Source organism: Penicillium cinerascens (assembly GCF_028974065.1).
Source record: "Penicillium cinerascens strain IBT 15544 chromosome Unknown contig_5_segment0_segment0, whole genome shotgun sequence".
In the NCBI taxonomy this organism is placed as follows: Eukaryota; Fungi; Ascomycota; class Eurotiomycetes; order Eurotiales; family Aspergillaceae; genus Penicillium; species Penicillium cinerascens.
In genome coordinates this window covers 2,460,267-2,486,843 of record NW_026695294.1, presented here as the reverse complement: position 1 = coordinate 2,486,843, position 26,577 = coordinate 2,460,267, and the positions used below count along the sequence as shown (strand labels likewise).

Genomic DNA, 26,577 nt, shown 5'->3' with positions numbered 1-26,577 from the left:
CTCTCAGCTCGACAAGTATACCAGGCCCGGATCTACCCGGTTCCGAGTGCAAACGGAAAGCGCATGATCTTCGGCGATGAATCATCTGAGACCCACGACAATGACATCGGGCACCTGAGGCGTGACTGGGCATACCGTTTACCCTCCGATACGGACTCTCCCTCCGACACACACCCTGATATCGCTCCTGCTCTCCTATATTCGGCATCATTCCCTGCCAATCAGTCCCAACGCTTCCCTCTGACGGCATACCCGCTCATCCTCACACCGCATCCCAACCACCCCACCACGGCAGTCCCGATTTTGAAACTGCTCGCCACGTAGGCGGCCTACTGCAATGTCCGACTCAGCGTTTCAGACCTCATAGTCTGTCAAACCTCGCCACTATGCCCCTATTTCATGACCCTGATCGCCGGCGACATTCCCCGGGCCCTAGTGACCACTGCAAAGCCGAGCAGTCTGTCCCAGGGTCCCCTTGGGATCGGTCAAATACATATAGTCATCATGAACTGGACGGGTCAGGGCCAGCTGGGCCAGCCCTAGAGCCGTTGCCTTCAGAGACTCATTCAGCCAAATTTTGGTCCAACGACAGGCAGGAACTCATACAAAGGATCAAAGAATCATCGCCCTGGAGGCTACGATATACTGTATGTACAACGCCCTATTGACTAATTTCCCTTTTTTTTTCACTTCATCTTTTTGCCGACCAATTATCTCTTTTACTCCGTTCTGTTACTGTAGCTAACGTACTGCGAAGTCTGAAACCAGCGGCGACAGCAAGCTCGCCATGTCTCGTACCGCACCTGAGGAGTCAGGGACAGAGGAGCCGAGAGAAAAGCATGAACTAGAAAGCCGAGAATATGCGCAGACGTCAGAAGAGCTGGGTTCGCCGGCCGATATCCAGAGGCCTCGATCTGCTTTACACTCCGGCGACTTCAGGGAAGGTGCCGACAGCTCTACGCAGCATACTCCCCCATCACGTCGACCTCGATTCACAGAGCGAAGCCCGACGTCTCCATTTCCCGAACTGGGTACCTCTCCTACAACACCATGGTTTGGTGCATCGGCTTTCCAGGCCCCGGCACGGGGCCCCGCATTTGACGATCATCGCGAGCTGATGACGCTCCAATCCCGGTCCCGAGCACCATCTCTAGGGTCATTCTCTTCAAGCTATGTTCTCAAGGTTCCAACGAGTCCTCTCGTACACCAGGCGAACAATACCGATCTGGATTTTTCTCCTCGAGTCGATTCGGGGGATCCTCCTCCGTTTATCGACAGAGCGAACCGACGGCGGACCCTACCTCCTGATTCATTTCTGCACCTCCAATCATCACCACCAAATTTGCGAGCCGTTAGCATCCGAAATCCTTATCAACCCGGTCACCACGAGGGACTTTTCCAGCCACAGCACTTCCCTCGTCGGTCTCTAACCTCGGCGTATAGTCTTCAGCTTGCCCCGACGGGTAATGCTAACGCTTATCGTGCAAGGAGGCCGTCTTTTGCCTCCGAGCATTCTGCAAAGCCTCATGCCCCGATGGTAGGGTCCTACGAGGAGTCTCTCTTGCGAGGCCGAATGTCTATGAGTCCTTCCAAGCCACTGGATTTCACAGCGCAGATTGGTGTTCTCGGGAAGGGGAAATGCAAAGGGCACCTTAAATGTCCTCCGCATGTGACGGTGCCTTTCCCTGCTGTTTTCTACAGCTATCCTACTTCTGGGAATGGTCGCTCCATTGCGGATGACAGCCCGAGTCCTTACGTGGGCCATATCGACCTCGAGAATTCGTTAGCCAAAGACGAGTCGAACACGACACGGCGTCGGAAACGACATGTCAGTCCCCCAAAGTCTCATGAAGAGACTGTCCTAGACGAGTCGGGTGCAACCCGAATCGCTGATGTCGACACCCGACGTCGCCGAGAAAAGAAGAACCGCAGAGCAGAATCTCCCAAATGCCCCCCAGGCGGGTGTTATCGAATCCCCCAGCAGGGACAACTTCAGATTATAATCAAGAACCCGCACAAGACTGCGGTCAAGCTATTTCTCGTGCCTTACGACCTTACCGACATGGAACCTGGCACCAAGACTTTCATCAGACAGAGAAGCTATTCGGCTGGCCAGGTAATCGACATGCCGCTGAGTGCGCGAAAGAACTATGGAACTGATCGTCCCGAGGCATCGTTGAACGCCACCGAGGATCCCCGAGACAAGCCCGTTTTGCGGTATCTCATTCATCTCAACGTTTGTTGTCCGGCACGTGGTCGCTTCTACCTATACTCCAGTGTTCGAGTGGTATTTGCCAACCGCGTACCTGATGGCAAAGAGAAGCTGCGCAACGAGATCCAACTTCCAGAGCCCCGATACACCCCGTACAAGCCTACCCGGGACTCGAGTCTCTCTGGGTCTACCACCAATGTACGCCTCGCAATGGAGAAAGCCTCTCGCAGACGGAGTGCCGGCCAAGGCACAATCACACTTCTCCGTCCGCATGTATCATCACCAAGCGACGGTCCCCTGCATTGGACTGCAGCCGAAGCTATGGGACTCACAAACGCCTCTCAGATCTATTCCGAGAATGATTCGACCATGTACAACAAGCTCAACAAGGGCGACGTCGGATACGGAGGGTTCCCTTACTCCTCGTCAAATGGAGGCTCTGAGAACGGTGAGAGCCTACTTGCCAAGCGACTTCGCAGCTTAGATGTGCACAAGCAAGAGAGGTTCGACAGTAATTGAGCCGACCACAGCTCTAACCCGCACAATCTTCGGCTTCGCCACGCCTATCCACCACAGCGCTATCTCGCGCTATCCATTTTACCGGTATAATCATCACGTACACTACATGCTTCTTCTTGGCTTGCCATGACCCAGAACTCAACTTTATATTATCCACTGCAAACTGCAAAATAACAGCGAAAGCGTGCTGTGCTGGTCGTCATCCACGCATACTAACCATCAATATCAGTAGCATCTTTCATCTCCTTTGTGACCTGGTTGTCGCATCTTGCATGTCGCAATGTATTTTCTTGCCGGCTAGGATATGCAGGCGCACTGGTTTTCGGAAATATACCCTTTTCTTTTCTTCGACTGATTTTACTTTTCGGCTCCTTTTTTTCAATTTTATGGCCCATCTCTCTCATCAATTACTGCGGATCGGTTTACTTTGAAGAATCGCATTCAATCATTGCATTTCATAACTTTCTCTTCCCCAGGTGCAGGTTTAGCAGAGATCGCAAATATTACAAAAGATTTCAATCACATTTTCAATGATTTCTAGACTTTCCTAGGCGTACTACATACCTCATCACCACCGAGTACTTTTGGTGTCAAGAAGATACATAGGTAGAAATATAGTGAAAGGCAGAAGTTTATTTTTGCATATATCTACAGAGGGCGCTGGGTACATCAACAGACGATCAAAAGGGGTCGAGAAACAAGATTCCACTAGGGCGGGAGAAATTTCGGACTTCGAATGGGAGATACTCGAAAATCTGAAAAAGTACCCGTGGTCTTGACTTCAAATCAAAGCAAGTTTAGCCGGCATGCTCAACGATCTCGTTGACCAGCACACCATCCTTAATGTAGCTCTTGATCTGCTCGGGAATAGGGCACTCCTTAGTGTCCTCATCGGTACCCTCCTTTGGCGGGAGCATGATGTTAACAGCGGTGGATTTGCTGGTGAAGATCTCAGTGGTGAGACTCTGGCGGCCAAGGTAGACGGTTGCACCATCGACCTGGTCCAACAGAACAGTCGGAACATATCCGTCGATCTGCAGAGCAAACTTGGGGGACTTGATCACGTCGAGGCTACTGACGAGTGAGTCGACGATAATGGAAAGACCAGTGCAATTGTCAATGGCGATAGCATTGGCCTTGCTGGGAACCTTGATGACGGCCTTGTTGCAGCGCGAGATGAGAATCGACTGGCTCTGCTTCGCCGGAACCTCGATGATCTCGTTCGCTCCCTCGAAGTTCTCGACTAGCCACTTGTTGCCTTCCAGCTCCTTGCGCGGGGGCTTGCGGGCCCGCATGCTCTCAGGCTTGGGCTTCTTGCTAGGAGCGGGAGACTTACCCCGGGAGGAGCTGGAGCGGTCGGACACCATCGAGCCGGCTCGCAAGTTGGGGTTCTTGTGTGTCATCTCCGACTTGTCTACCTTGCGTAGGCCAGAGGTAATCGCCTCGCCCTGGTTGAGCTGGTCAAACACAGCAGACATATCTGCCGCCGGGGCAGCCGGGGCGGGCGCCGGGGGGATACCCGGGGGAGGGGGAGGTGGGGGAGCACCACCGCCTGGAGCTTTAACAGTTGGAACAGGAGGGGGAGGAGGAGGAGGGACAACGCCAGAAGGCGAAGGCGCAGGACTACCCTTGATCTGTTTCAATGCCTCCAACGCATTAATTCCAGAGTCATCGTTCCATGTCAGGCCCTTAGGGTAGTGCTTCTTGAGATAAGCCGCGAGGGCCTTGAAGTTCTGGTAGTATGCTTGAATGTACTCAATGTGTGTGCGGTCCCTGTATAGATGTTAATTGGTGTCGAGGACTATGCAACAGATACACCTACTTGTCCTTGTACTCCTTCAGCACCTTATTACCGTAGTACTCAATACCACCGATCATCTCGGCGACAAACTCCGCAGGCTTGCTCTCAAAGAACCAACCCAGAGCCACAATACCCTCCGCAACAGCGCTCAGGTGGTTGAAGAATGGCGACGCGCGGCTGGATTCGCGAATGTTGTTGATGGTATCCGAAGCCTTGTGGAGGTCGGTCATGAGCTCCGCAGGCTGAGGTTCGGGCTTCTTCGCCTTCGTGGAGACGTAAAGGTAGGTGCGCTCGGCCTGGAAGGCTTGTAGAACTGCTTTGGACTATAGTCCGCAGTCAGAAAACATACGAACATGGATATCTTCGCACGAAGCTCACCTGCTCTGCCACTTCACCCCCAATCTTCTCACCCAGCTTGACGAAGTTCTGGACATCCTTCTTGATCAATGCGTCGAAGTCTTGGATCTGCTCAGGGAGCTGGGCTTGCGCGGGCGCCGCGGGAGGGGGAGGCGAGGGCCTAGGAGGTTCGGGGGTCGCGGACGCAGCCGCAGTGGGGGTTTCCATGCTCTTCGAGGCGTTGGGTTCGTCCAGGGACATCGCCATGTCCTCCAAGCGTGAGGTGGCAGCCTCGAGCCTGTCAAGTAGGTCCGTTGTCAGTCCACTGCTCAGGGCGCTCGTAGCACAGCTTGGACGACATTGAAATGCTAATCAAACGCAAGTCCAGCCAAGTACTGACCGAGACGGCCGCCAGCGAAGAGCCATACTTACCGCTTGATGAGGGTGGTGAAATTATGCATATGGCCGCCGCTCGCCATGATAGGCAACACGTTGATCAAAGGGGTGGTAGGAGGAGGTCGGCTGAAAAGCGAATCGATTTGTAGGAGGCGTGGTTAACCAGGGTCAATTTTCGCGAGAAGATCTTGTTCCGCGCAATCCACAGGGACAGGGGGAGTTAAAGTTGAAGAAGACGAAGTGTCTGGAAGCTCCTGAGGTCCCAGCTCCAGGCCCGCAACGGTATGTATGTACGTTACGTCCGAGCCGTAGCTGCGGGATGACGTCGTGGAGTATATTTGGTATTTGGATTACGCGATCCACTTCGCTTTCCCCGACGGACTTGATGCACCTGATACTCTCGTTTCTTTATCTCCTCTAGAACCACTGTCTTGAGATTTTCATTGAACATGGCTGGAGCTAAAGTACAGACTGCCCAGCCGGGTGATGTCGAGTTTTGCACGCTGGGAATGTTCATCCTCGGTATGCTTATCAGTTTCAAGACCCCGCGGATCCAACGCTCACAGTGCATTGCGCAGATGATATTGAATTTGGTGGTTCCAGACCGGGCGTCAAGAACATCCTTGGAGGTGCCGCCTCTTTCGCCGTGGTAGGTGCTCGCTTAGTAGCAGGTGCTCCATACGCGCGGTCTGTGAGCTGGATTGTGGATGTTGGCTCCGATTTCCCGCGGGAGACTCTTGCTGTCATTAAATCTTGGGATACGAGCTGTGTGATCAGGGAAGACCATGGAAGGCTTACGACGAGAGCGTGGAATGGATATCATCCCAATGAAAAGCGAGGTAAGTTAAGCAACAATGTTGAAAGTCCACGTGAATAACCAATATAGACTTCAAATACTTGACCCCGAAGTTGAGGCTGGAGCCTTCAATGCTTTCGGAGGCGCAGGTGTGGTCTCGGACATTTCATATGGTCTGCTCTCCATCACGCTGCATATCTATTGTGCAAGCTATCTTGCACCGGCGAGAAGAGTTGCGACGTGTGGGCCAGGCGCCTTCTACTAAGCATGCTGCAGAGCGGCCTGTCTTCGTCTGGGAGCCGGTGCCCGATCTTTGCACCCCAGAGGAGCAAAAAATGTTCTTTGAGGCTAATCGGGTCGTGGACGTAGTCAGCCCCAATCATATGGAACTAGGGATGATGTTCGACCAGCCTGGATGGACCGTGGACGGTGATCAAAGCCAAGCCCTAGTCCAGAAGATCATTAACTCTGGCATTGGCCTCAACGGTGACGGTTGTCTGGCCATCAGGGCAGGCAAAGAAGGAAGTTATGCCTACTCGAAAGATCAGAAAATTTGGCTTCCGGCTTATCATCAACCCGATGCTTCGGGCTCTACGGCTGTGGTGGACCCTACAGGTGCTGGCAATTCGTTCTTAGGCGCACTAGCGCAGGGAATTGTGACTGCGGGCCGTGAACCGTTCGAGGTCATTGAATCTGTTTTGTCACCTTCCGAGAACTGGAAGAAAGCCATGGAGGCTTGGGGCAATCGTCAAGATCTTCCTCTGGCTCTTATTTGCGCCACTGTCGCCGCGGGGTTCGTAGTGGAACAAATTGGGGTGCCACAGAAATCTGTGGCAGGAAATGGCAAGGAATTGTGGAATCAATCTGAATTCACGGAACGGGTCCGCCTGTACACGCAGCGATTGTATAGGACCGTGGAAGAGTCTCCCCAGAGACACCTTTTGACCAATTGATCAATGATTGATCAAGGAACGCCCTTCTATTGTCGTACAGCCACAGGGAATTGATAAAATGATAGTAAAAACACAATAAGAAAACGTTCCGTCACGCTGGAAATCCTCCATCCATGTTTCGGCATTTTCCCTATGACTGGTTTGCGGTCTGCTGCTTCTCATGTTCTCGAATCTGGCGACTCCAGCTATATTGCAAGGGGGCAAGAGTCAGTATAAAGAGGGCTTTGCGGGCGCAGGTCGGGAAAGGCACTGACTATCGGCTAGGGAAGAAGCGACCCGGCTCGGGCATCTTGTCGCGGTACTCGCGGTCGGCGCTGATGCCGAAGGCGATGGCAGCTACACCAATCATGAAGGCGCCCATGATGGCAGTGTTGGCCTTCCAGTTGGCAGGCTGGGCGTACCAACCACCAGCCGGTGACCAGACTTCCTTGGGGTACCTGCGAAGCAAAATCCGTCAGCGTCCATGGTGTATGCACTGGAGCAATCAAACGTACGGGATCTTTCCACCTCCACCCATTGTGATCGAGATGTAATTGAAGGAGATGTAGGAGAGAAAAGGAGGGCAAAGCGGGAGCAGTTCTCGACTGGGTTGAAGCCGAAGTGGCAGTCAATCGAAGGTCGGGTGCCAAGCCACTAAACCCAAAAAGGACTAGTGCGAGCTCACACGACCAGTGAATCCCGTGACTGGCGACAATTTCTCTTTTCTCTCCCCGTAGATTGGCCGCACGTCTTCCGATTCCCTGTCCCCCATTGAGCGTGGTCTTCTGTCTTTTTTTTATTTTCTTCTGTGTTTGTACACCCTGTCGCCCAGATGAAGAGGCTGCAGCTCCAACGATGGAGCAGCACGGTCCTTTCGCCGCGGGCTCGGACTGGTTACTGTCTGCATCAACAACTCTACTCTAGCAGATTGCGGTATCAATCGACCGCGTCCCCCGTCCAGGCGGAGTCTGCTCCTCATGATGGGGTGGACATGTTCGATGATCCGAAAATGATGAGCCAAGTCCGACGTGTTCACCGTCGCAAGTCAAATCTCGCATATCCCTCTCCTCCGGTCGAAGCCGCGACCAAATCCGCAAAACTCGCTGCCCTTCACGCCCGACTCTACCTCCCTTCCCGATTACCGCTCCAAACACTTGCGCGGACATTGGTCGACGCTACCGCCGATGCGAATGCTGATTTCAACAACGAATCGCTGGCCACTCTCGGTCATGACCTTCTCACCTACTACACTACGGAGCACCTCCTCTGCAACTACCCTCGCCTTCCCCTGACAGTCATATTCGCCGCTATGTACGCTTACGCCGGTCCTAAGACTCTCGCCGCGATGGCAAAAGAATGGGGCGTGGAGCTCGCTGCACTACCTGGTGGTGAAGTCGACCCCGGCTTCCTGCAATTCCAGAGGGTCGACCCCGGTACCGACGTGGACGCAAACTCCGATCTTCAGTCGGCACGACCATATGCTGCGCAAAAGAACTGGAGGAAGACTGTCACCTCGAAGATCTTCTACGATGACGAGTTCGGTGACCAGATCAAGGGGGCCGTGACAACGGGCGCGGGCTCAGGCGTCACTGCTGAGCTGGCCAGCGCGACCTTCGTCCGGGCTGTCATGGGCGCTATCTACCTGCACGCTGGCCGCCCGGCCGCCAAGCGATTCTTTGAGCAGCACTTCCTCTCCCGACATCTCAACATCTCTGAGCTATTCAACTTCTCCCAGCCGGCCCGAGACCTCGCCCGGTTGTGTGCTCGTGAGAACTTCGAGCCCCCGGTCGCCAAGATCGTCAGTGAAACCGGCCGAAAGAGCAGACACCCCGTCTTCGTGGTTGGTATCTTCTCCGGTCAGGACAAGCTGGGTGAGGGCGCTGGCGCCAGCCTGCTTGAAGCTCGTGAGCGAGCGGCTCTTGCTGCGCTGAAGGGGTGGTACCTCTACAGCCCGCTCAACGCGCGCGTCCCCAGCTCTATGGAGGAGGAGGGCGCCGCGCCGTGGAAGCCCGTCTACGTCGACTTGGGTGAGGTGATTGTCTAATAATCACGTTCAACTCACGTGCCGTGGTACCTTATAACTTCATGTCTTTTCACATTGGCTTTTATTATTGGCTTCATTTCCTTTTTTTCCCGAGGTGCTTTGGTTTCGCATAGGAAGCAGGCCAGTGGGGAAAAGAGTCATTTCTCCTGTCTTTTGCATGACTGGAGACTGTACAGTATGGGAATTGTGATTCCTTCGATTCATCTGGTGTCTTCTTCTGGATCTGTTTTTATTTTCCTTTTTCCCCCATCATCGTCTCCTTGTGTTTTGTTTATCTGGCTACACTACTCTCCTCCAGGTAGAAATCGGTCAAAACAGGGTGGATCGAGGCCCCATGTCTCGGCACCGGTATATAGAGGTGCACTTTATCACATGTACTCCAAGAATCAAAACCATATTTCAAACTTAATCATCGTCATCTGAAGTGTCTTTTCTAGGCCCTTGGCCGTTATACCAGCGGACCGGACAATCTTCCTTCTAACACATCAGTGAGGGACACCCGTCATTCAGCATTGAGGATCTCATCTTCCCAATTGCCTCTCGCATTCTCGCCTTTACCCCCATCAAGATACTCACCATATTCGTCCCATAGCTCAGCAACCTCAGCCCCAAACAGACCCCTCCAGAACCCAACACCACAATCCCCTTCCTTCGCACTTACATACCCAACCCTCAAAAGCCGATCGTTCAACATCCCAACAGCACCCCGTCCAACCCGTACATCCTCAATCCACGCCAAAAAGTACGCCGTGTGCTGATATCCAGCATCCCACGTTTCTGCTCTCTCTCCCGCCGACTGCGGTCTCTTCCAATGAGGTGGCTCCAAGCCCGCCTTGAGACGCACAAAATCCGCGATACCTTCAATCAGCCCTCCAGGCGGGTGGGGGATCTTGCTATCCTTGTCATTGGCAGACTCGGGCGGCGAAGTGTGCTGGTAGCAGTGCACGAGTTCGTGCGTGAGGACCCCGACTAGCTCCTTTGCTGGATCATCTCCTTTGGTGCAGTGCTGGACGTATGGGAGGGAGAGGTGAATCTCTTTGTGATCATCGTCGAGCTCGGTGCCCGTTGTGTAGGCCACCCCGTCGATGTCGCGGAGATGTAGAGTAACGGAGCGGGTAGGTGGTATTGAAGGAGTAAATGAGGGATGTTTGGTCATTTGAGCGGAAGGGGTTTCTGATTGAGCGTGGATTGGAGAGCTGTAGAGGTATTTGACGATGTTATGGAGGGCTGTGTCGAGGGTTGAAGCAATATCGGGGATGAGCGTGAGGAACGGGGTTGTTGCAGGGTGACGGAGGGTTTCGACATGGAGCCGTAGCTTCGGTTGAGGTATCTTGGCTGTACTGCCATTTGCTGTGCGTTTCTGCTCTTGTTCTTTGGTGCTTGGGCTTGAGTCCTGTGGTTCAACCTGCGCATTGGGTCTGGGGACCGCCGACTGCGAAGCGGGGGCGGGTGTACGCTCCATTTTAAACTGTGTCAAGGTCTGTAAGAGACACTCGTTGTGTAAGAGGTGTAGACTGTAAGCCGCCTGGATATGGGGTTAATTCACGGAAGACGAAGAGCGTGGAGATCGACGGAAAGCGGAAAGTGGGGAGCTGTGCACTGCGCCTCAACGTACGGTTGATAGCCGCCATGGCGTAGAGAGACATCCGGAGAGATATCAAGAAGGGTGTGCAATGGTTTGCTATTCAGCACATCTCGACATTTTTCCGGTTAGTTTTGACTGCTTTCTCATATCTCCAGTTACCATTCGTCTATATCTAGATGTTTGATCTAAACTTTGTCCACAACAGGTACAAGAAAGTTTGGCTTTTCTATTTACCACTCCCTTTTTATTCATTGGCGTCTACTGTCTATTTGTATATTTCGGTTTCGGGCCTGTCATGGATGCTGAGCAATCATCAAGTAGGGAGAAAGAAGTAAAGCGCCTGGTTAGCCGAGTAAGCTTGTACGATAAGGAATTTGGTAGCAATCTCCGCACACGGTGATAGTCGGAGCTCCGTCGGACCCATTTGTTCTTGAAGGCAACAGAGAAAGGGTAGCTGTTTTGCTGATCAGTAATTGGGGAAGATGTTCAGGGTTTTTTGTGGATCCTACCTTCCGGAATGATACTAGCGACATGCGACGTAGCTATATAAACAATGGATCTCCATTCAGTCGAGCGGGGTTGTCTCAAATCCCTGATCAACCAGTTTGAGGGAATATTAGATTCAAATGGCGCCTTCTTCGAAGATCTCGATCTCTGTAGCCGCAGTGCTGGCGCACTGCGTCACAGCGCAATTTGTGCCCGAACCAACCGACTTGATCACGAAGAAGGGGCATGCAGGCATCAACGTGCGATACAAGGAAGTACCCGCTGGGATCTGCGAGCTCGACCCCGATGTCAAGAGCTTTTCCGGCTATGCTGATGTTGAGGATAATCAACACATTTTCTGGTAAGCGATCTTTCTCAATGCAAACACAAAGCGGGCTAACGGGCACAGGTGGTTTTTCGAGACCAGAAATGGAGACCCGAAAGAGGTACGTTCCAACACCAATTCAATGATTACAAGGAAAAACTAACAAGAATCTAGGCACCACTTACAGTCTGGATCAACGGAGGGCCTGGATCGTCCTCGATGCTTGGGTTGTTTCAAGAATTAGGTCCTTGCGGAATTGATTCCAATGGAGATGTATTCAATAATCCTTATTCGTGGAGCAACGTGAGCAATATGGTAAGGACCACCACTCATCTGTCATGGATCTAGCTAAGCCGTCACCAGCTCTTTGTTGACCAGCCTGCTACAACCGGATTTTCATACACAATTCCCATTCCGGCTTACGAAGATGCTAGTAGCAATATCGTCCAATTGCCCAATAACACATGCCCCGATTATGCTCAGAAATACGGAACATGCGGCACATACTCGAAGCCCGACATTGCTTTAGTTCCCAATTCGACAACCGGAGCAGCTCCGAATATGTGGAAGACTCTGCAAGGGTTCATGGGGGCTTTCCCAGAGTACACGAGAAATGGTTTCAATTTCGCCACTGAAAGTTACGGAGGTCACTATGGCCCGGTATTCAATGGTAACGGTCTCAGGCGGTCTTAAATGAGAAGAATGCTAACTCTGGAACAGAGTATTTTGAAGAACAAAATGCCAAAAAGATTCCCGGTGCCATTCACATTGATCTTCAGAACGTTCTTATCGGAAATGGCTGGTTTGATCCCCTGATTCAATACCAGGCATACTACAACTTCTCCGTATACCCTGGCAACACGTATGACTTTGACCCATTCAACGCCTCGGTGAAAGCAGAGTGGTACAACAACCTCTACGGTAAAGGCAACTGCGTTGATAGGACATTGGAATGCTACGCTACCGGCCGAAATGACATTTGCTCGGCGGCGGATAACTTTTGCAGCTCTAAAGTTGAAACTCTTTATGATCTCTACTCAGGGCGTGATGAGTATGATGTGCGCGAGTTGACACCCGACCCGTTCCCGTACGGATTCTTCGCCAATTACCTCAACACCCCTAAGGTCCAAGCCGCCATTGGTGCTTACCAAAACTTTTCAACGTCCTCTGCGACCGTTGGCACTAGCTTTGGAAGCACAGGTGATGATGACCGTAAGCCTGGGACCATTCAGGATGTGAAGAAGTTGTTGGAAGCTGAAGTGCAGGTCGTGATGTATTTCGGGGATGCGTAAGGACTCCCATGCTACGAGGGAGAATAAAACCGCGCTAATTCGCATTCTAGTGATTTCAACTGCAATTGGCTTGGGGGCCAAGTCATCGCAAAAGAAATCAACGCCCCGGGATACGAAGAGGCAGGCTTTGTCAACATTACCACTTCTGACGGAATCGTCCATGGTCAAGTCCGGCAAAGCAACTTGTACAGCTTCGTGCGAATCTACGAATCTGGACACGAAGTACCTTTCTATCAGCCCCTGTTTGCACTGGAGATGTTTGAGAGAGCGATTTCGAGAAAAGACATTGCGACCGGACACGAAAAGATGTGCCCCCATGGTCACTATCGGACTGTGGGAACCCCCACAAGCGACTACCGGGAGGGCAATCGTACGATCGTTTTCAAGGTACTTGATACCGACGCGACTTACAACACAACCCTGAACGGACCTAACCCGTCTTCCTGAATCGCATTTCAAGAGCACGTGAGAGCATGTCAGGAGAGGACTGAAAGGGCTCATTAAGGGAAGACGATCAATAAATGGGATGCAGTCGAGGGAAGTCGATAACATACAGTACCTGATCTCTACGGGATAGAAAGCAGCTAGAGGAAGCATAGTACTTATGTACATAAGTAAAAGCAAGACTTGCTTCCCTGCGTTCATCTTTGTTACGAATACATATTATTCTTCCCTTTATCATGCTTTGGCCCGAGCTGCCGACCGTCATAGTCAAGGACCTTGTGGGGAGGCTGCGAAGAGCCTCATCCAGGAATATAGATCGACGAACCGTGTGGAACATCCGGCCTGCAGTCACATGACGCGATCTTTATCCTTTCACTGAGAGCGCAGAGCCGGTGTCAAGCGAAGGTAACGAGTCAATTCCCATGCGACTGAATCCTGGTTTTCCCCGTGGCGGTGGTTGTACATCGACGTTATCGGTGTATCACACGGTTGCCCTTTGCGACGGATAAACAAATGGAAAAGTCGGGCGGGGGAGTTCCGGGTTGGGCACACCTACGGTTACCCCTCGATCTTCCACCACCGGAGTAAAAGGAAAACATACGAGGCCAGGATCATTTCCAGAATCCAATACTGACGCACCTGCGCAATCGAGTCATCGACATCCCTTCTCATCAAGGGCGTCGCATCGGTGGAGTCACTCGCGCCTATCCGCGCTTATCGCCCCTGGGCCACTTCTCCAACCTTCCCTTGCCTCCGTCAACATCCCACGTCGTTGCCCGCCTCGCTTTGCACTCGTCTACGCGTTCGGTAAGTTTCAACCTTGAATTTGCTGCGCTCCTATAGGGGACGATTGTTTTGGTCACACACCGGCCTTGTCTTTTGGCGCGCGGCGGTCGCATCTTCAACGCCTCCGGTGTTGACGGTCGCCGTTCCCCTGCCCATTTGATCCTTTTGGATATATCGGCCCAGTGATCTATCACATTCGCGTAGCTAATACCTGGTTGGTACAGTGATCAACCCGCGCCCGTGAATCGATCTTCACTCCCTTGTTATCTGTCCACATCGCCATCCAACCAAACATCATCCGCGACGCCGACGTTGACGTTGGCAGCGCTCCTATGATCTGCGCCTGACACGAGTTGAAATTTTCCCTTGTCGGTGCCAAACATGGAGGCAAAGGCTGCGGAACTCCTGGCGGCCTTCAAAAACCCCAATGTCTCCATTGACTCCAGAGTCAATCACCTTACCAGCATCAAGTCCGATATCAAACAGAAAAATGTCCCCGAGGGTGCCATCCCAACTATTTTCGAGACCATCCGAATCGCCATTACCTCTCAGCACTACTCGGTCTCTAGCGCCGGCTTCTCCACACTTGGCCACTTCCTGAAGCGGCTTTCGATTCAAGACCAGCAGCAATGGATTGCCAATTCTGCGCGCAACTTCTACCCTCTGTTGATGGAGCGACTCGGCGATCACAAAGAACGAACTCGAGCCCAGGCCGCATCAATATTCACCGAACTTTGGTCGACAGCGAGTGGCGAGGTTGAATACTATGTGCTAGATACCGCCTTGGTGGGCAAAAACCCTAGGGCCAAAGAAATGAGTATGCTGTGGCTGTCCAATGTACGTCTGGTCCCATCTCCTGAATGACCGGGCTTCTGACCTCAGGCTTCGCAGATGACAAAAAACCATGGCTTGTTGTTCCGTCAGCATGTGCCATCTCTGGTCGCATGCTTAGAGGATGCCGACAGTGCCGTTCGAGATACGGCGAGATTGGTTGTGGTGGAATTGTTTCGGTATGCAGAACATGTTTCGCCTGCAAGATTATCTCCATGCTAATATCCCTTGCCTTAGGACCGCACCTGCGAGAGCCAAATCCGATCTGCAGAAACAGCTGGTTGCACGCAATGTGAGAAAATCAATTGCTAATGCCATTCTATCGGGAATTGGACTCGTAGACGAGCCCCAGAGTTCAGCTCGCCCTATCTCGCGAGTTGAGCGACCGATTTCAGTCATGTCCTCACGTTCACATGTCAAAGAACTCCCAGACGATGGTTCGTTTGTCGATACCCGGGATTATCACCCAGTCGATAACTCTTCTAACGAAACTATAGAACCCGAATTTTCAAAAAGCCGACCAGCTCCTTCTGCAGAGCCACCTTCGAGACCCAAGACTCCGGCCGAAGCCCCGACATCCCAAAGTCCGTCTCAAGAAGATGGCGTGGAGCCGCTCCTTGTGGCGTCAAGCAGGGACATTGATGATCTCGTGCGAGATATGCTCCCTTGGTTCGATGGCAAGGAGTCCGAAGACAACTGGCTGAAGCGTGAAAAGAACGTCATTCTCTTCCGAAGACTCACCTGTGGTAACGCGCCCCACGATTTCTCTCAGAGCTACATTAGTAGTACAAAAACACTCCTTGATGGAATTTTCAAGGTAGTGAGTTCCTTACGGACAACACTTTGCACCAACGGCTGCCTCTTGATCCAAGATATTGCCCGAATCTGCGGTCCCAAAATCGACGGAATGGTTGAAATCATGATGCAAAACCTCGTCAAGCTGTGCTCATCTTTGAAAAAGATTGCCGCTCAGAGTGGAAATGCAGCGGTTGATGCCGTCCTTGCGAACGCAACCTTTTCCATTCGTATCCTGCAACATGTCCACTGGGCCTGTCAGGACAAGAATGTGCAGCTACGCCTCTTTGCTGCTGGATGGCTCCGGACATTGATCATCCGACAGGCTCATCAAAAGAGTACAGTTGAGCACGGTGGTGGCCTGGACCTCATTGAAAAGTCAATTAAGAAAGGTCTAGGCGACGCCAATCCTGGTGTAAGAGAAGCTATGCGTAACACCTTTTGGACATTTTATGGGGTTTGGCCTCCCCAGGCTAATGCGATTATGTCTAATCTTGACGCAAAATCCCGCGGTTTACTGGAGAAAGATTCATCGAACCCGAATGGAACTCAAAAGGCACCCACCCCTTCTTCAAAGGGTACAAGTGGCGCTGCTGCTCGTTCGGCCCTCAGGGACGCTATTGCTGCTCGCAAGAAGGCTGCCATGCCCTCTCGTCCGGAGTCTGCTCAGTCGGCCTTTGACTCCTCAGATTCTGCACCCAAGCCCCCAACGCGGACTGTCCCCACCGGCGCACCTCTTTCTTCCTTGTCATCGGCGCCCATGCGGCCTGCCATGAAGCCTCGACGAGCCGAACTCAGCCGCCCGGCAACCGCCGATCCTTACGCATCCCGACCTGGATCTCGAGCCGGCCAAACTACTAGCAAGCCGGCAAGCTCACCGAGATCTGTGAGGTCCAAAGCATCGACACCTTCCTCCAAGCCGATCAGCGGTCCTCGTCTTCGGCTTCACGAAGCTGGACAGACTGGCACCACTCGTGGCAAGCCCAAGAAGCTTGATCTTTCAAAATCCAAGTCTCATGGCGATCTCCGTGCGGTTAACCACTCGCGCAGCAATTCCGACGAAAGTATTGCAAACCACCTCTCTACCCATGTCCACCCAGTGGATCCGTCGAGTACATCTGATGATCAGGATTCACCAGCACCCGTAGTGTTGGAAAGCCCTCCACTAGCTGCGTCTGAGCCGCCGCCTGTTCAAAACGAAGAGCCTGAGCCTAGCCGTCATGTCACACCGGAGCCTGCAGCGGAGCCAGAACTGCTGTCAATCGACGCCGCCCCTGCTGATACTCACTCACCACGCGCCGAGGAGTCATATGCCGCGTCTCCCTTGCGCCATTCAATTTTGAGGTCTGATCCCGAGCCAGTCGCCAGGAATCAACCCGAGGAGATGATTATATTCGAAGACCCTGCTACCCCTGTTGCTGCAGATGCAGAAGTACCGGAGGTTGGTCCCGAGGATCAATACACTCCCGAACAGTCACCTCGACGTGCTGAAGAGCAAGAACCTAGTGATGAGCCCATGTCCGCGACTCCGGCTAGGTTGGAAACTCCAGCTAAGAATCCTGCTCTGGAACTAGCTCCTACCCAAGGAAATACGATGGACGGTTTGATTGAAGGCTCAACTCAATCCGTCCGCAGGACTCCTCTCCGAGGAAGTCCTTCTCCATCAAGAAACCGAGCTCAGGCCACGCCTTCTGGTAGGGACTCTGCTTCACCGCATCGATCCATTGCCGCACCCATTTTTGAGCAGATGCCCAACAACGAGAATGCCACGGCGCAGTTGAATAAACTCGCCACTCCACGATCTGCAGCCAAACCAGGTGCTTTGGAAGAAGTGCCGCTGAACGAGTCAATCTCGCAAACGAGAACCCGGTCCACTGAATCTCCGGGCCTGGCCACACCGGGCGAGGAGCCATTGCGCCGTCGAAAGTGGGCTGAGCGGCATCGTAGCCCAAGCCCTCGATCCAAGGATCCAGCCAATGCTCAAGAGATGCTTCAGAAGGCTCTCAGTCGCATCGGTTCGAAGACAATCGATATCTCGGGATACCGGAAGCTGCAAGGTCTTTTCCAGTACCACGGCGAAGAGATCGTCTCCAGCAACCAGGACTATTATGCGATGCTCGACGCTTTGCTGGGGGAGTTGGAGTCGGCGCCCATCAGCCGTAAGGACCACGACGTGAAGACCCAAATCCTGGCAACCATTCGCTCTATGCTCCTTCGTACTAGCGAGCTGTTCCACCGTTATGATGTTCGAGCCATGGCGGCCATCATTCGTGCGCGACGGCACTACGAGTCAAGCTCGCACTTTGTGACCTGCCTGGAGGAAGTGGCAGAGCAACTGGCCTCCTTGGTCTCTACCACTACGGTCATCGACGGTGTGCTACGAGGTCTAGACCTAGGCGAGGACTCGCAGAGCGAAGGGGCCTCCCGGTCGATCATCATGGGTCTGGCGACTATTCACCAGTCCCTCTCGCAGGGACCTGCCGAGATCTCCGACGACACCCTAGCGACCGTCGGGACGGTAGTCAGCCAGCAACTGGGCCACCCTCGGCCCGGAGTGCGCAAGCAAGCTACGGAGCTGTGCACGCTGCTGAATCTCAAGTTCGGGCTGGACCGAGTGCAGAAGGTGACTCCGCCTGCCGGCGAGGGATCGCTCAACCTGCTCACATATTTCATGGCCCGTCGGTCCCGGTGAACTCGGATCCGGTGATACCTGTAAATAATTTTGTACCTTTTTCCGGGCTTCTTCCTGAGTTTGTTCTACATTTTATCTTACTTCGATGTGATTTTGTGACTATAGGTATGTTTTCGGAGGCATGGTGTTTGGCACATAATAAAATAGTTTCTACTTGGGAGTTTTCACTTGGCCGAACGAGGCCGTCAGCACCCTTACCGAACCCCACTTGTACATGAGTACTCCTCCGTCGGAATTCACCGTGTACATAGTATCCACGACCGATCGACAGATCAGGGTCCACGAAGGGACAGGATCCCTGTTCTGCTGAAACTGTGCCCCGCGCGCAGCGAGTGGAAAGCGTAACGCAGATCCCACAGGCGTGCAGTCGGGGGATTTTTTCACGTTCGGGGGGGTTAGCATCGATGGAATATTCTCTGGTGTCATCTAGACTCTGTCATGATTATCATTTATCTACCTTAGAAATTGCTTGTTGCCCATAGGTCTCGGATGAAATAAGAATCAGCCACCAAACAGGTCAGGGATGTTGATCAATCAGATTAGATACACAATCCTGAAAAAAGGGACCGTGCAAACCATCTCGTATTTCCGTGGAACCCGGACTCGGAACCCGTTCCAGAATCACTTTCGATAATGACTGAATACCCAAGTCAACCACACAGATCGGGGACCCAGGCCCTCTCATCGAGGATCGCAATTCATGACTTCCCCATAGTGTATGTTCGGAGGCCAATGCCGCCTCAGCGGAATTGTATCAGATAAGCCAAGCCCAGGGGCCACTTTTTTGCATTTCGAGGAGGATCCACCACGTCCACCATGTCCACCATATCTACAAATGTCATTGGATGGCAACACAGGGAACCACGGGCCCTCCTTAAACTCATTGAAGTCTCAGTGTCAGAAGAATATTTCTTGCGTAATACGTGTTTCATTTGAGGCGTACGCAATAGTGCCTGAGGAACGCATTTTGGCATTGATCTGCCAGTAGAGCTTTTCGCGATCGCCTGTCATCCTTCCGTGTGTTCCGAGGTAGAACACGGCCCCGACCTCGTCGTATTCTTCTTCTGGTAGTTCTTGGTTCTCTTGGGTTGTGGTGACTTGCTCCACTTCCTTCAAACTTGTTCTCATCCTGTTAACCGCGGAACGACCGTTCTCGGAGCATCCGGTTTTCTTGTCTTTGCTTTTGGTTTAGCTTCCTTTTCCTTCTTTTATCTGATAGCTTGTCTCAATGGAACATATCCAATCATTTAATTTAAGCACATTTGGTGGGACGATTTGGTCTGAGAGTGTTCGGACTTGTTCTCTGAGTCTCCACAATTGGAGACCCATTGGCCCTGGACCGACGTGAAGCTCTGCATATCGTTCGAAGCTCTGGGCTATGGTAGACAGCGATGAGACAAACGTGTCCGGGAAGAAGATCCAGGTGGTAGGTTGTCTCGGCATTTCGTTCAAAATACGTTAACGAACCCATGCAGACGACGTATCTGAAGAAATGCGTCCCGACAAAGGACGGCATCCGCCGATTCTTCGCCTATACTCGGCTCCTCTTCTCGCTCGACTACACCAGCACCGACGTGCTCCTCATCATCACCGGTGTATTCTTCTCCATTGCCGCCGGCATCCCCTTCCCGCTCCTCGGCATCGTCTTCGGTGATTTGATCAATGATCTGAACACGGCCACCTGCTCGGCCAACCCGGCAGCCGGCAGCGATGTCGCCGAAGGAGTGCGCCAAAAGGTGTTATACGTCATCTATATCACTATTGCCAACTTCTGCTTCATCTATATCCATTGCAGCTGCTGGTGCTATATCAGCGAGCGCATTGCCCGACGGTACCGACGACGATATTTTGAGAGTATCATAAGACAGGAGACGGGGTATATTGAGGGTCTACCAGCAGGAGATGTCATCTCGCGTCTGGTCAGTGATGTCGAGGTCTTGCAGTCCGGCACGTCCGAGAAAGTTGGTATTGTAATTAGCACGGTCTCGTACTTTGTTGCCTCCTATGTGGTCGCCTTTATCAAGGTTCCTCAAATTGCCGGCATGTTGGTTTCCGTCGTGCCGTGCTACTTTGCCATGACGTACGTCGGTGGCTACTTCATTAAGAAATACGCAGGGCGTATCACGGAGCACGTTAATGCGGCGACGTCCATTGCTTCGTCCAGTCTGTCGCATCTCCCGCTGGTGCACGCGTTCAATTCAAATGAGCGCTTGGAGAGGCTCTTTTCTAGTCATATTGCTGTGTCGCGAATGGATGCCGTCAAGAAAGCGGGAACTCATGCTGCCCAGCTCGGGTTTCTATACTTCGTTGCCTACAGCTCCAATGCCCTCGCTTTCTGGGAGGGATCTCGGTTGATTGCCGACTCTGTGGAAACAGGTGGTACCGGGACCTCGGTTGGCGCAGTGTACACTGTTATCTTCGTCCTAATTGATGCCTCGTTTATCCTCAGCCAGGTTGCTCCATTCGTGCACATCTTTGCCTCGGCAGCTGGTGCATCCGAACGGCTTTTGTCCGTTGTCAACCGTGAATCCAAAATCGACGGAACTGCAGAGTGCGGCGATAACTCTGCTCCCTTCGACTCCGCGGATATAACATTCCGTGATGTGCATTTCACATATCCCTCTCGACCGGATATGCCAGTCTTACGAGGTCTCAACTTCGCCATCCCGCCTCGAAAGCACACCGCGATTGTCGGCCCCTCAGGCGGTGGAAAGTTTACCATTGTGGGTCTCTTGGAGCGTTTCTACGACTCCATGTTTGGAGGGATCTGCATTGGGGAGCAAGATTTCCGCGACTTGAACGTGCGGTACCTGCGTGGGAACATCGGCTTCGTGCAGCAGGAACCGTCTCTGCTGGATCGATCAATCCTGGAAAATATTGCCTATGGTCTAGTGACATCTTCCACCGAACGACACCAGGAATTGGCTCCGTTTATTCAGAATTCGACCCTGACCGAGGCGGCGGAGAAGATACGTGGAGGCCTTGCTGAGAAGAAAGTCCTGGAAGAATACGATCCCAAAGTTGCTGAAATTGTGGCTTTGGTCCGTCAAGCTGCGACCAGCTCCAACGCCCTCACATTCATTGAAGCCCTTCCTCACGGCTTCGCGACTAGTGTCGGATTTTGTGGAAATCAGCTGAGCGGTGGTCAAAAGCAACGGATTGCACTTGCGCGTGCTTTGGTGCGTGAACCTTCGGTTCTTATTCTCGATGAGGCAACGGCAGCTCTGGATTCAGCTAGCGAGATATTGATTCAGGATGCGTTGGCCAAGGTAGCGGGACATGTGACCATGGTTTCCATCGCCCATCGCCTAGCCACTGCCAAGGACGCCCATAAAATTGTGGTTATTCAGAAAGGCTGTGTGGTTGAAGAGGGCTCTCACTCTGAACTTGTCGCGAGGGGCGGCTCATATGCCGAGATGGTACGCCTCCAGAATCTGGGGAAGCTCAGTCCGGCACTGAGTCCTGGTACGGAGGCGATTCGTGAAGTTCGAAACGTCATATTGGATCAGACAATCGCCGCTGATACCAAAAACGCCTCGCTTGACCTGAAAGGATCGGATATTTCAGACGAGTCGCTAACAACCGCAGATCTTGACCAAGAATCAATGGAGAAGTTGTGGAAAAAGCAGGAGAAAAGAGCAAAGAAGGAGAAACGGAAAGCCAAACGTTCGCGTTGGTTTGTTACCAAGTTCACCTTCTCTCTGCTTCGTCCCAACATGGGCTACGTCTTCCTCGGTATTGGGATGGCTGTTCTTATCGGTGGCTGTTACACCGCAGAGGCGGTGATCTTCGGCCACACTGTCGGCAGCCTAAGTCCATGTAACGGAGCAGACGGGATTCGACATGGCGGACACCTGTATGGACTTTTGTTCTTCATCATGGCTCTGATTGAGCTCTCAGCCAACGTGATCAGCGGTTGTGCATTCGGCTGGGCCGCTGACAAGATTCTGTATCGCATTCGAGTTTTATCTTTGCGATCTCTTCTGGGGCAGACCATTGAATGGCATGGTCTGGATGACCGGACCCCAGGTACACTCATCACTTACATTACTGGTGATGCGACTGCTCTCGGCAGCATCACCGGCACCACTATAGGTTTGCTCCTCGCCACGGCCGTCAACCTGGTAGCTGGACTGGTGGTCTCGTTTACCATTGCATGGAAGATTACCATTGTGTTGCTCCCAACAATTCCAGTCTTGCTTCTGGCAGGCATGATGAAGCTGCGAACTCAAGCCAACTTTGCAGAGCGGCACCAGAAGGCATTTGCAAAGGCCACTGCCGTCACCGTCGAGGCCGTCGATAATATCCGAGCCGTGTCGGCATTCTCATTAGAGAAACAGTCCTATGCCGTGTATGAGCGAGCCCTTCATGAACCTTATCGTGAGACTCTTTGGTCTATTGCACTCGGCAACGTCTTCCTCGCTACGGCGTTCAGCATCAGCAACCTTGTTTATGCCCTGGCTTACTGGTGGGGAACTCGGCAGATCGTGGCTGGTCTCTACAGCCAAACTCAGTTCTTCATCGTACTTCCTGCTCTTTTGTTTAGTACCCAGTCCTGCGGCCAGATGTTCGCTCTCGCGCCAGATATCTCCAAGGCCGGCGTGGCCGCAACCAACATTGCCGAACTGCTCACTACCCGCTCGGCCGACGATGAACTGAACCCCGGCGCCTCGGGCAAAATCCAATCCAGTGACGTGTATCTGCTAGACGAGAAGACTCACGATCCAGAGGCGGCACATCATGAGCGCGGCGTTGATTACTCGGTTGGGATATCTGAAAAGATGAGCGGCATTGGCGCCGAGATGCAGAACATCCATTTCGAGTACCCATCACGGCCAGGACAGCCTGTGCTACGAGGACTGAGCTTGAAAATTCAACCTGGTCAGTTCTGCGCCTTGTTGGACCCAGTGGATCAGGCAAATCTACGACCTTCGCGATGCTAGAACGATTCTACCGCCCAGAATCAGGCGCAGTGATTATCGATGGAGTCAACGTCACACGGCAGCTAGGCACCGGATTCCGCGACGACATCGCTCTCGTCCCACAGGAGAACGTACTATTTGAGGGCACTGTCGCGTTCAACATCGGTCTAGGAGCTCGACCAGGTCACGAGCCTTCGCAGGGAGAGATTGAAGAGGCCTGCCGCATGGCCAACATCCACGAAGTGATCATGGCACTTCCCGAAGGCTACGAAACGCAGTGCAACCACGACGGCAAGCAGTTCTCCGGCGGCCAGCGACAGCGACTGTCAATTGCGCGAGCTCTGGTGCGCCATCCGCGCATGCTGTTACTGGATGAGTCCACCAGTGCCCTGGACGTCGAGTCCGAAAAGAAGATCCAGGATGCGTTGGCGACCCTGGCCGGTCGGACTACCATCGTCGCCATCGCGCACCGGCTCAACACTATTCATCGGGCGGATTGCATCTATCTCATCGAGGAGGGACGATGTGTGGAGTGTGGTACGCACGAGGAGCTTATCGAGCGCAGTGAGACGTACAGGACGAGTGTCATCCACCAGTCGTTAGAGACATGATTTGTTATTTTTTTTTGGCGTCATATGCGGTTTGAAAATGGGCTAGAATGGCATTTGCACCCCTTTTTAACTGTTCTGTATATAAGGGACTTCTTGGCGTCGGGTCGATTACCGAATCGAATACATCATGGGAAAGGGGGGTTGTCGGGCAACCCCAAAACAGTAAAAGAGCCTGCAGATTCCAAATTTAGTAATTCGAAAGAGCGTTCCAAAATTCTTGAACCAGGCAAACAGGCGAGCCAGCGTCAAGTTTGCCCTCTTCGGTCGTGCATCCTCGGCAAACCTGCCGCCCCCACGTATCGGCGGCTTTTTACCCGAACTTCCCCACGCCTCGTCTTGGGGAGGATAGTACATATAAGCCGATCTGACGTCGACGTTCTCCACGCTGCCCCTCCCGCTCCAGGGTCGGCTCAGTTGCTCTGGGCGGAAATGTGGCTGCTCGGGAAGATAAAAGCATGGCTAAGAGCCGATTTGACTGTATGGAGTAAACAGAAGAAAATAATCGGAGACCTGTCCGGACTCGGTGTATAAAGAACCGCGAATTGCTCCTAGGAACCGCGACCATTTTCAAAGCTTCCATTGCCCTCAACATGGCGACAACATTGACGGGTGGAAACCCTCACATCATCCAACTCCCCTCAACGCCCGCCGCGTCACCTCCAGAAGCAAGATTGATCGCTCAGAAATGGCTCACAGCTCTGCAGATCCAGCTCTCTCGCCCCGACACACTGAAACTGTCCATCCTCTTCCACGCTGAATCATGGTGGCGCGATATGCTCGCGCTAGACTGGGACATGCGCACCGTGCACTCGTCCAACGAGATCGAAGAGCTCTTGCGCAAGCGCCAGAGCCAAGCACAGCTCCAGAGCTTCCGCCTGCAAGACAAGGGAAAGTTTCAACCTCGCTGGGAACAGGTTGTTGATGGTCTCAGCTGGGTATCAAGCATGTTCTTCTTTGAGACGGCCTTTGGAACGGGCTCGGGCGTGCTGCGTCTGACTCAGGATCAGAATGATGGGAAGTGGAAGGCGTATGCGGTCTATACATCGTTGCAAGAGTTGAAGGGGGCCGAGGAGCCGTTGGGACATAGACGGCCTGAGGGCACGACGGAGTCCATGGCTGGTGGGTTGGCGGGTGGGACTTGGATCGAGAGGAGGGAGCGGCAGAAGGAGTTTTTGGACTCCGAGCCGATAGTTTTGGTTGTTGGTGCTGGTGAGTTTTGTTAGGATGTGATGATTGGAAGTGGGCTAAGTACCTCCGTACAGGCCAAGCCGGTCTCAATATGGGTGCCCGTCTGCAGAGTCTTGGGCTTTCGTGTTTGATTGTCGACAAGAATGAGCGCGTTGGTGACAACTGGCGCAACCGGTACCGTGTTAGTATCTTCGACCTCTTTGGAGCAACGGCATACTAATGTGTGAATTGCTAGACTCTGGTCACCCACGACCCGGCTGAATTTACACACATGGCCTACCTGCCCTTCCCGCAGAACTGGCCTCAGTTCACCCCGAAGGACAAGCTCGGCGACTGGTTCGAGGCCTACGCCAGCATTATGGAATTGAACGTCTGGACGCAGACATCCCTTACCTCTGCCGAGTACAACGATGCCACGGCTGAGTGGAATGTCATTGTGACTCGCGGTAACGGCGCGCAGCGTACTTTGCGTCCTCGCCATGTCGTTTGGTGCACAGGACACTCGGGCGAGGCGCGCGTCCCTCGATTCCCCGGACAGGATTCATTCCAGGGCACCGTCTATCACGGAAGCCAGCACCGCGATGCGTCCGAGTCCGACATCCGTGGAAAGAAGGTAGTTGTTGTGGGAACTGGGAACAGTGGACACGACATTGCCCAGAACTACTATGAGAACGGCGCAGATGTCACCATGCTACAGCGCAGCGGGACCTATGTGATCACGGCCGACAAGGGTGTATTCATTATGCATGAGGGGATGCATGAAGACGGCGGGTATGTCTCTATCCATTCCACTAAAAACAAGAGCTTTCACTAACAGTCTCCAACAGCCCGCCGACCGAGGAGGCCGACGTCGTCTCCGAGAGTCTTCCCTTCCCAGTACAATTCGCACTCAGCGTACACATGACAAAGCGCATCGCAGATGTCGAAAAAGACACACTCGACGGCCTCCGCCGTGCAGGCTTCCAGCTCGACTTCGGCCCCGACGGTGCAGGTATTGCTCGTGCATACTACACAGCAGGCGGCGGGTACTACATTGATGTCGGATGCAGCCGGCTTATCATCGACGGCAAGATCAAGGTGAAGCACAGCCCCAAGGGAATCGACGGGTTCGGAAACCGGGAGCTGCTTCTTGCAGATGGTAGTTCTCTGCCCGCGGATGTTGTCGTGCTGGCTACCGGATACGATAACATGCGAACAACCGTGCGCAAGGTCCTAGGTGATAAGGTTGCAGATCGATGTGCGGATGTCTGGGATCTGGACCATGAGGGTGAGCTTCGTGCTATGTGGCGACCTAGTGGTCACCCGGGCTTCTGGTTTTTTGGGGGAAACCTTGCTCTTTGCCGGATCTACTCGAAGTTCCTCGCGCTGCAGATCAAGGCTATCGAATCTGGGCTATCGACTGGTCGTAGACAGCAGCAGAGAGCTACTAAGATTTAAGAATAGAATGGAGGGGAGATTATAGATTAGATCAGTGAGTAATGAAAACAGGATTAATGTCGGCCCATATGCCCCATAGTGATAGTCCTTCCGACACTTTGCGATGCGACTTCTTTATTACTGCTTAACACTGCGCATGGGCACCTA

The 26,577-nt window shown here is 52.9% G+C and overlaps 10 protein-coding genes across 10 annotated transcripts; 7 read left to right on the top strand and 3 right to left on the bottom strand.

The window, feature by feature from the left end:
• Positions 1–787: 787 nt before the first annotated feature.
• N7498_005402 (uncharacterized protein) lies at positions 788–2,731 on the top strand (the record flags this gene model as incomplete). The annotated part of the gene is made up of 1 exon (XM_058452464.1): positions 788–2,731. One exon carries the CDS (start codon positions 788–790, stop codon positions 2,729–2,731), a length of 1,944 nt encoding a protein of 647 aa, XP_058309002.1.
• Positions 2,732–3,528: 797 nt separating this feature from the next.
• Positions 3,529–5,347, bottom strand: capA (adenylate cyclase-binding protein; the record flags this gene model as incomplete). The annotated part of the gene is made up of 4 exons (XM_058452463.1): positions 3,529–4,504; positions 4,554–4,855; positions 4,911–5,166; positions 5,301–5,347. The coding sequence occupies 4 exons, from the start codon at positions 5,345–5,347 to the stop codon at positions 3,529–3,531; spliced, it is 1,581 nt and encodes a 526-aa protein (XP_058309001.1).
• Positions 5,348–5,713: 366 nt separating this feature from the next.
• N7498_005400 (uncharacterized protein) lies at positions 5,714–7,013 on the top strand (the record flags this gene model as incomplete). The annotated part of the gene is made up of 3 exons (XM_058452462.1): positions 5,714–5,786; positions 5,843–6,103; positions 6,151–7,013. The coding sequence occupies 3 exons, from the start codon at positions 5,714–5,716 to the stop codon at positions 7,011–7,013; spliced, it is 1,197 nt and encodes a 398-aa protein (XP_058309000.1).
• Positions 7,014–7,143: 130 nt separating this feature from the next.
• N7498_005399 (uncharacterized protein) lies at positions 7,144–7,530 on the bottom strand (the record flags this gene model as incomplete). The annotated part of the gene is made up of 3 exons (XM_058452461.1): positions 7,144–7,198; positions 7,268–7,450; positions 7,508–7,530. The coding sequence occupies 3 exons, from the start codon at positions 7,528–7,530 to the stop codon at positions 7,144–7,146; spliced, it is 261 nt and encodes an 86-aa protein (XP_058308999.1).
• A 294-nt stretch (positions 7,531–7,824) lies between these two features.
• On the top strand, positions 7,825–9,036 carry N7498_005398 (mitochondrial 54S ribosomal protein mL44; the record flags this gene model as incomplete). The annotated part of the gene is made up of 1 exon (XM_058452460.1): positions 7,825–9,036. The coding sequence occupies one exon, from the start codon at positions 7,825–7,827 to the stop codon at positions 9,034–9,036; it is 1,212 nt and encodes a 403-aa protein (XP_058308998.1).
• A 502-nt stretch (positions 9,037–9,538) lies between these two features.
• On the bottom strand, positions 9,539–10,498 carry N7498_005397 (basic secretory family protein; the record flags this gene model as incomplete). Its single annotated transcript, XM_058452459.1, has 1 exon — positions 9,539–10,498. One exon carries the CDS (start codon positions 10,496–10,498, stop codon positions 9,539–9,541), a length of 960 nt encoding a protein of 319 aa, XP_058308997.1.
• A 749-nt stretch (positions 10,499–11,247) lies between these two features.
• Positions 11,248–13,171, top strand: N7498_005396 (uncharacterized protein; the record flags this gene model as incomplete). The annotated part of the gene is made up of 6 exons (XM_058452458.1): positions 11,248–11,468; positions 11,517–11,553; positions 11,607–11,747; positions 11,796–12,102; positions 12,153–12,720; positions 12,775–13,171. 6 exons carry the CDS (start codon positions 11,248–11,250, stop codon positions 13,169–13,171), a joined length of 1,671 nt encoding a protein of 556 aa, XP_058308996.1.
• A 1,164-nt stretch (positions 13,172–14,335) lies between these two features.
• N7498_005395 (uncharacterized protein) lies at positions 14,336–18,272 on the top strand (the record flags this gene model as incomplete). Its single annotated transcript, XM_058452457.1, has 4 exons — positions 14,336–14,791; positions 14,846–14,964; positions 15,023–15,222; positions 15,283–18,272. The coding sequence occupies 4 exons, from the start codon at positions 14,336–14,338 to the stop codon at positions 18,270–18,272; spliced, it is 3,765 nt and encodes a 1,254-aa protein (XP_058308995.1).
• A 1,378-nt stretch (positions 18,273–19,650) lies between these two features.
• On the top strand, positions 19,651–23,805 carry N7498_005394 (ABC transporter ATP-binding protein; the record flags this gene model as incomplete). Its single annotated transcript, XM_058452456.1, has 3 exons — positions 19,651–19,698; positions 19,748–23,153; positions 23,216–23,805. 3 exons carry the CDS (start codon positions 19,651–19,653, stop codon positions 23,803–23,805), a joined length of 4,044 nt encoding a protein of 1,347 aa, XP_058308994.1.
• Positions 23,806–24,395: 590 nt separating this feature from the next.
• Positions 24,396–26,430, top strand: N7498_005393 (putative flavin-binding monooxygenase; the record flags this gene model as incomplete). The annotated part of the gene is made up of 4 exons (XM_058452455.1): positions 24,396–25,014; positions 25,068–25,174; positions 25,229–25,764; positions 25,821–26,430. 4 exons carry the CDS (start codon positions 24,396–24,398, stop codon positions 26,428–26,430), a joined length of 1,872 nt encoding a protein of 623 aa, XP_058308993.1.
• Positions 26,431–26,577: the final 147 nt, after the last annotated feature.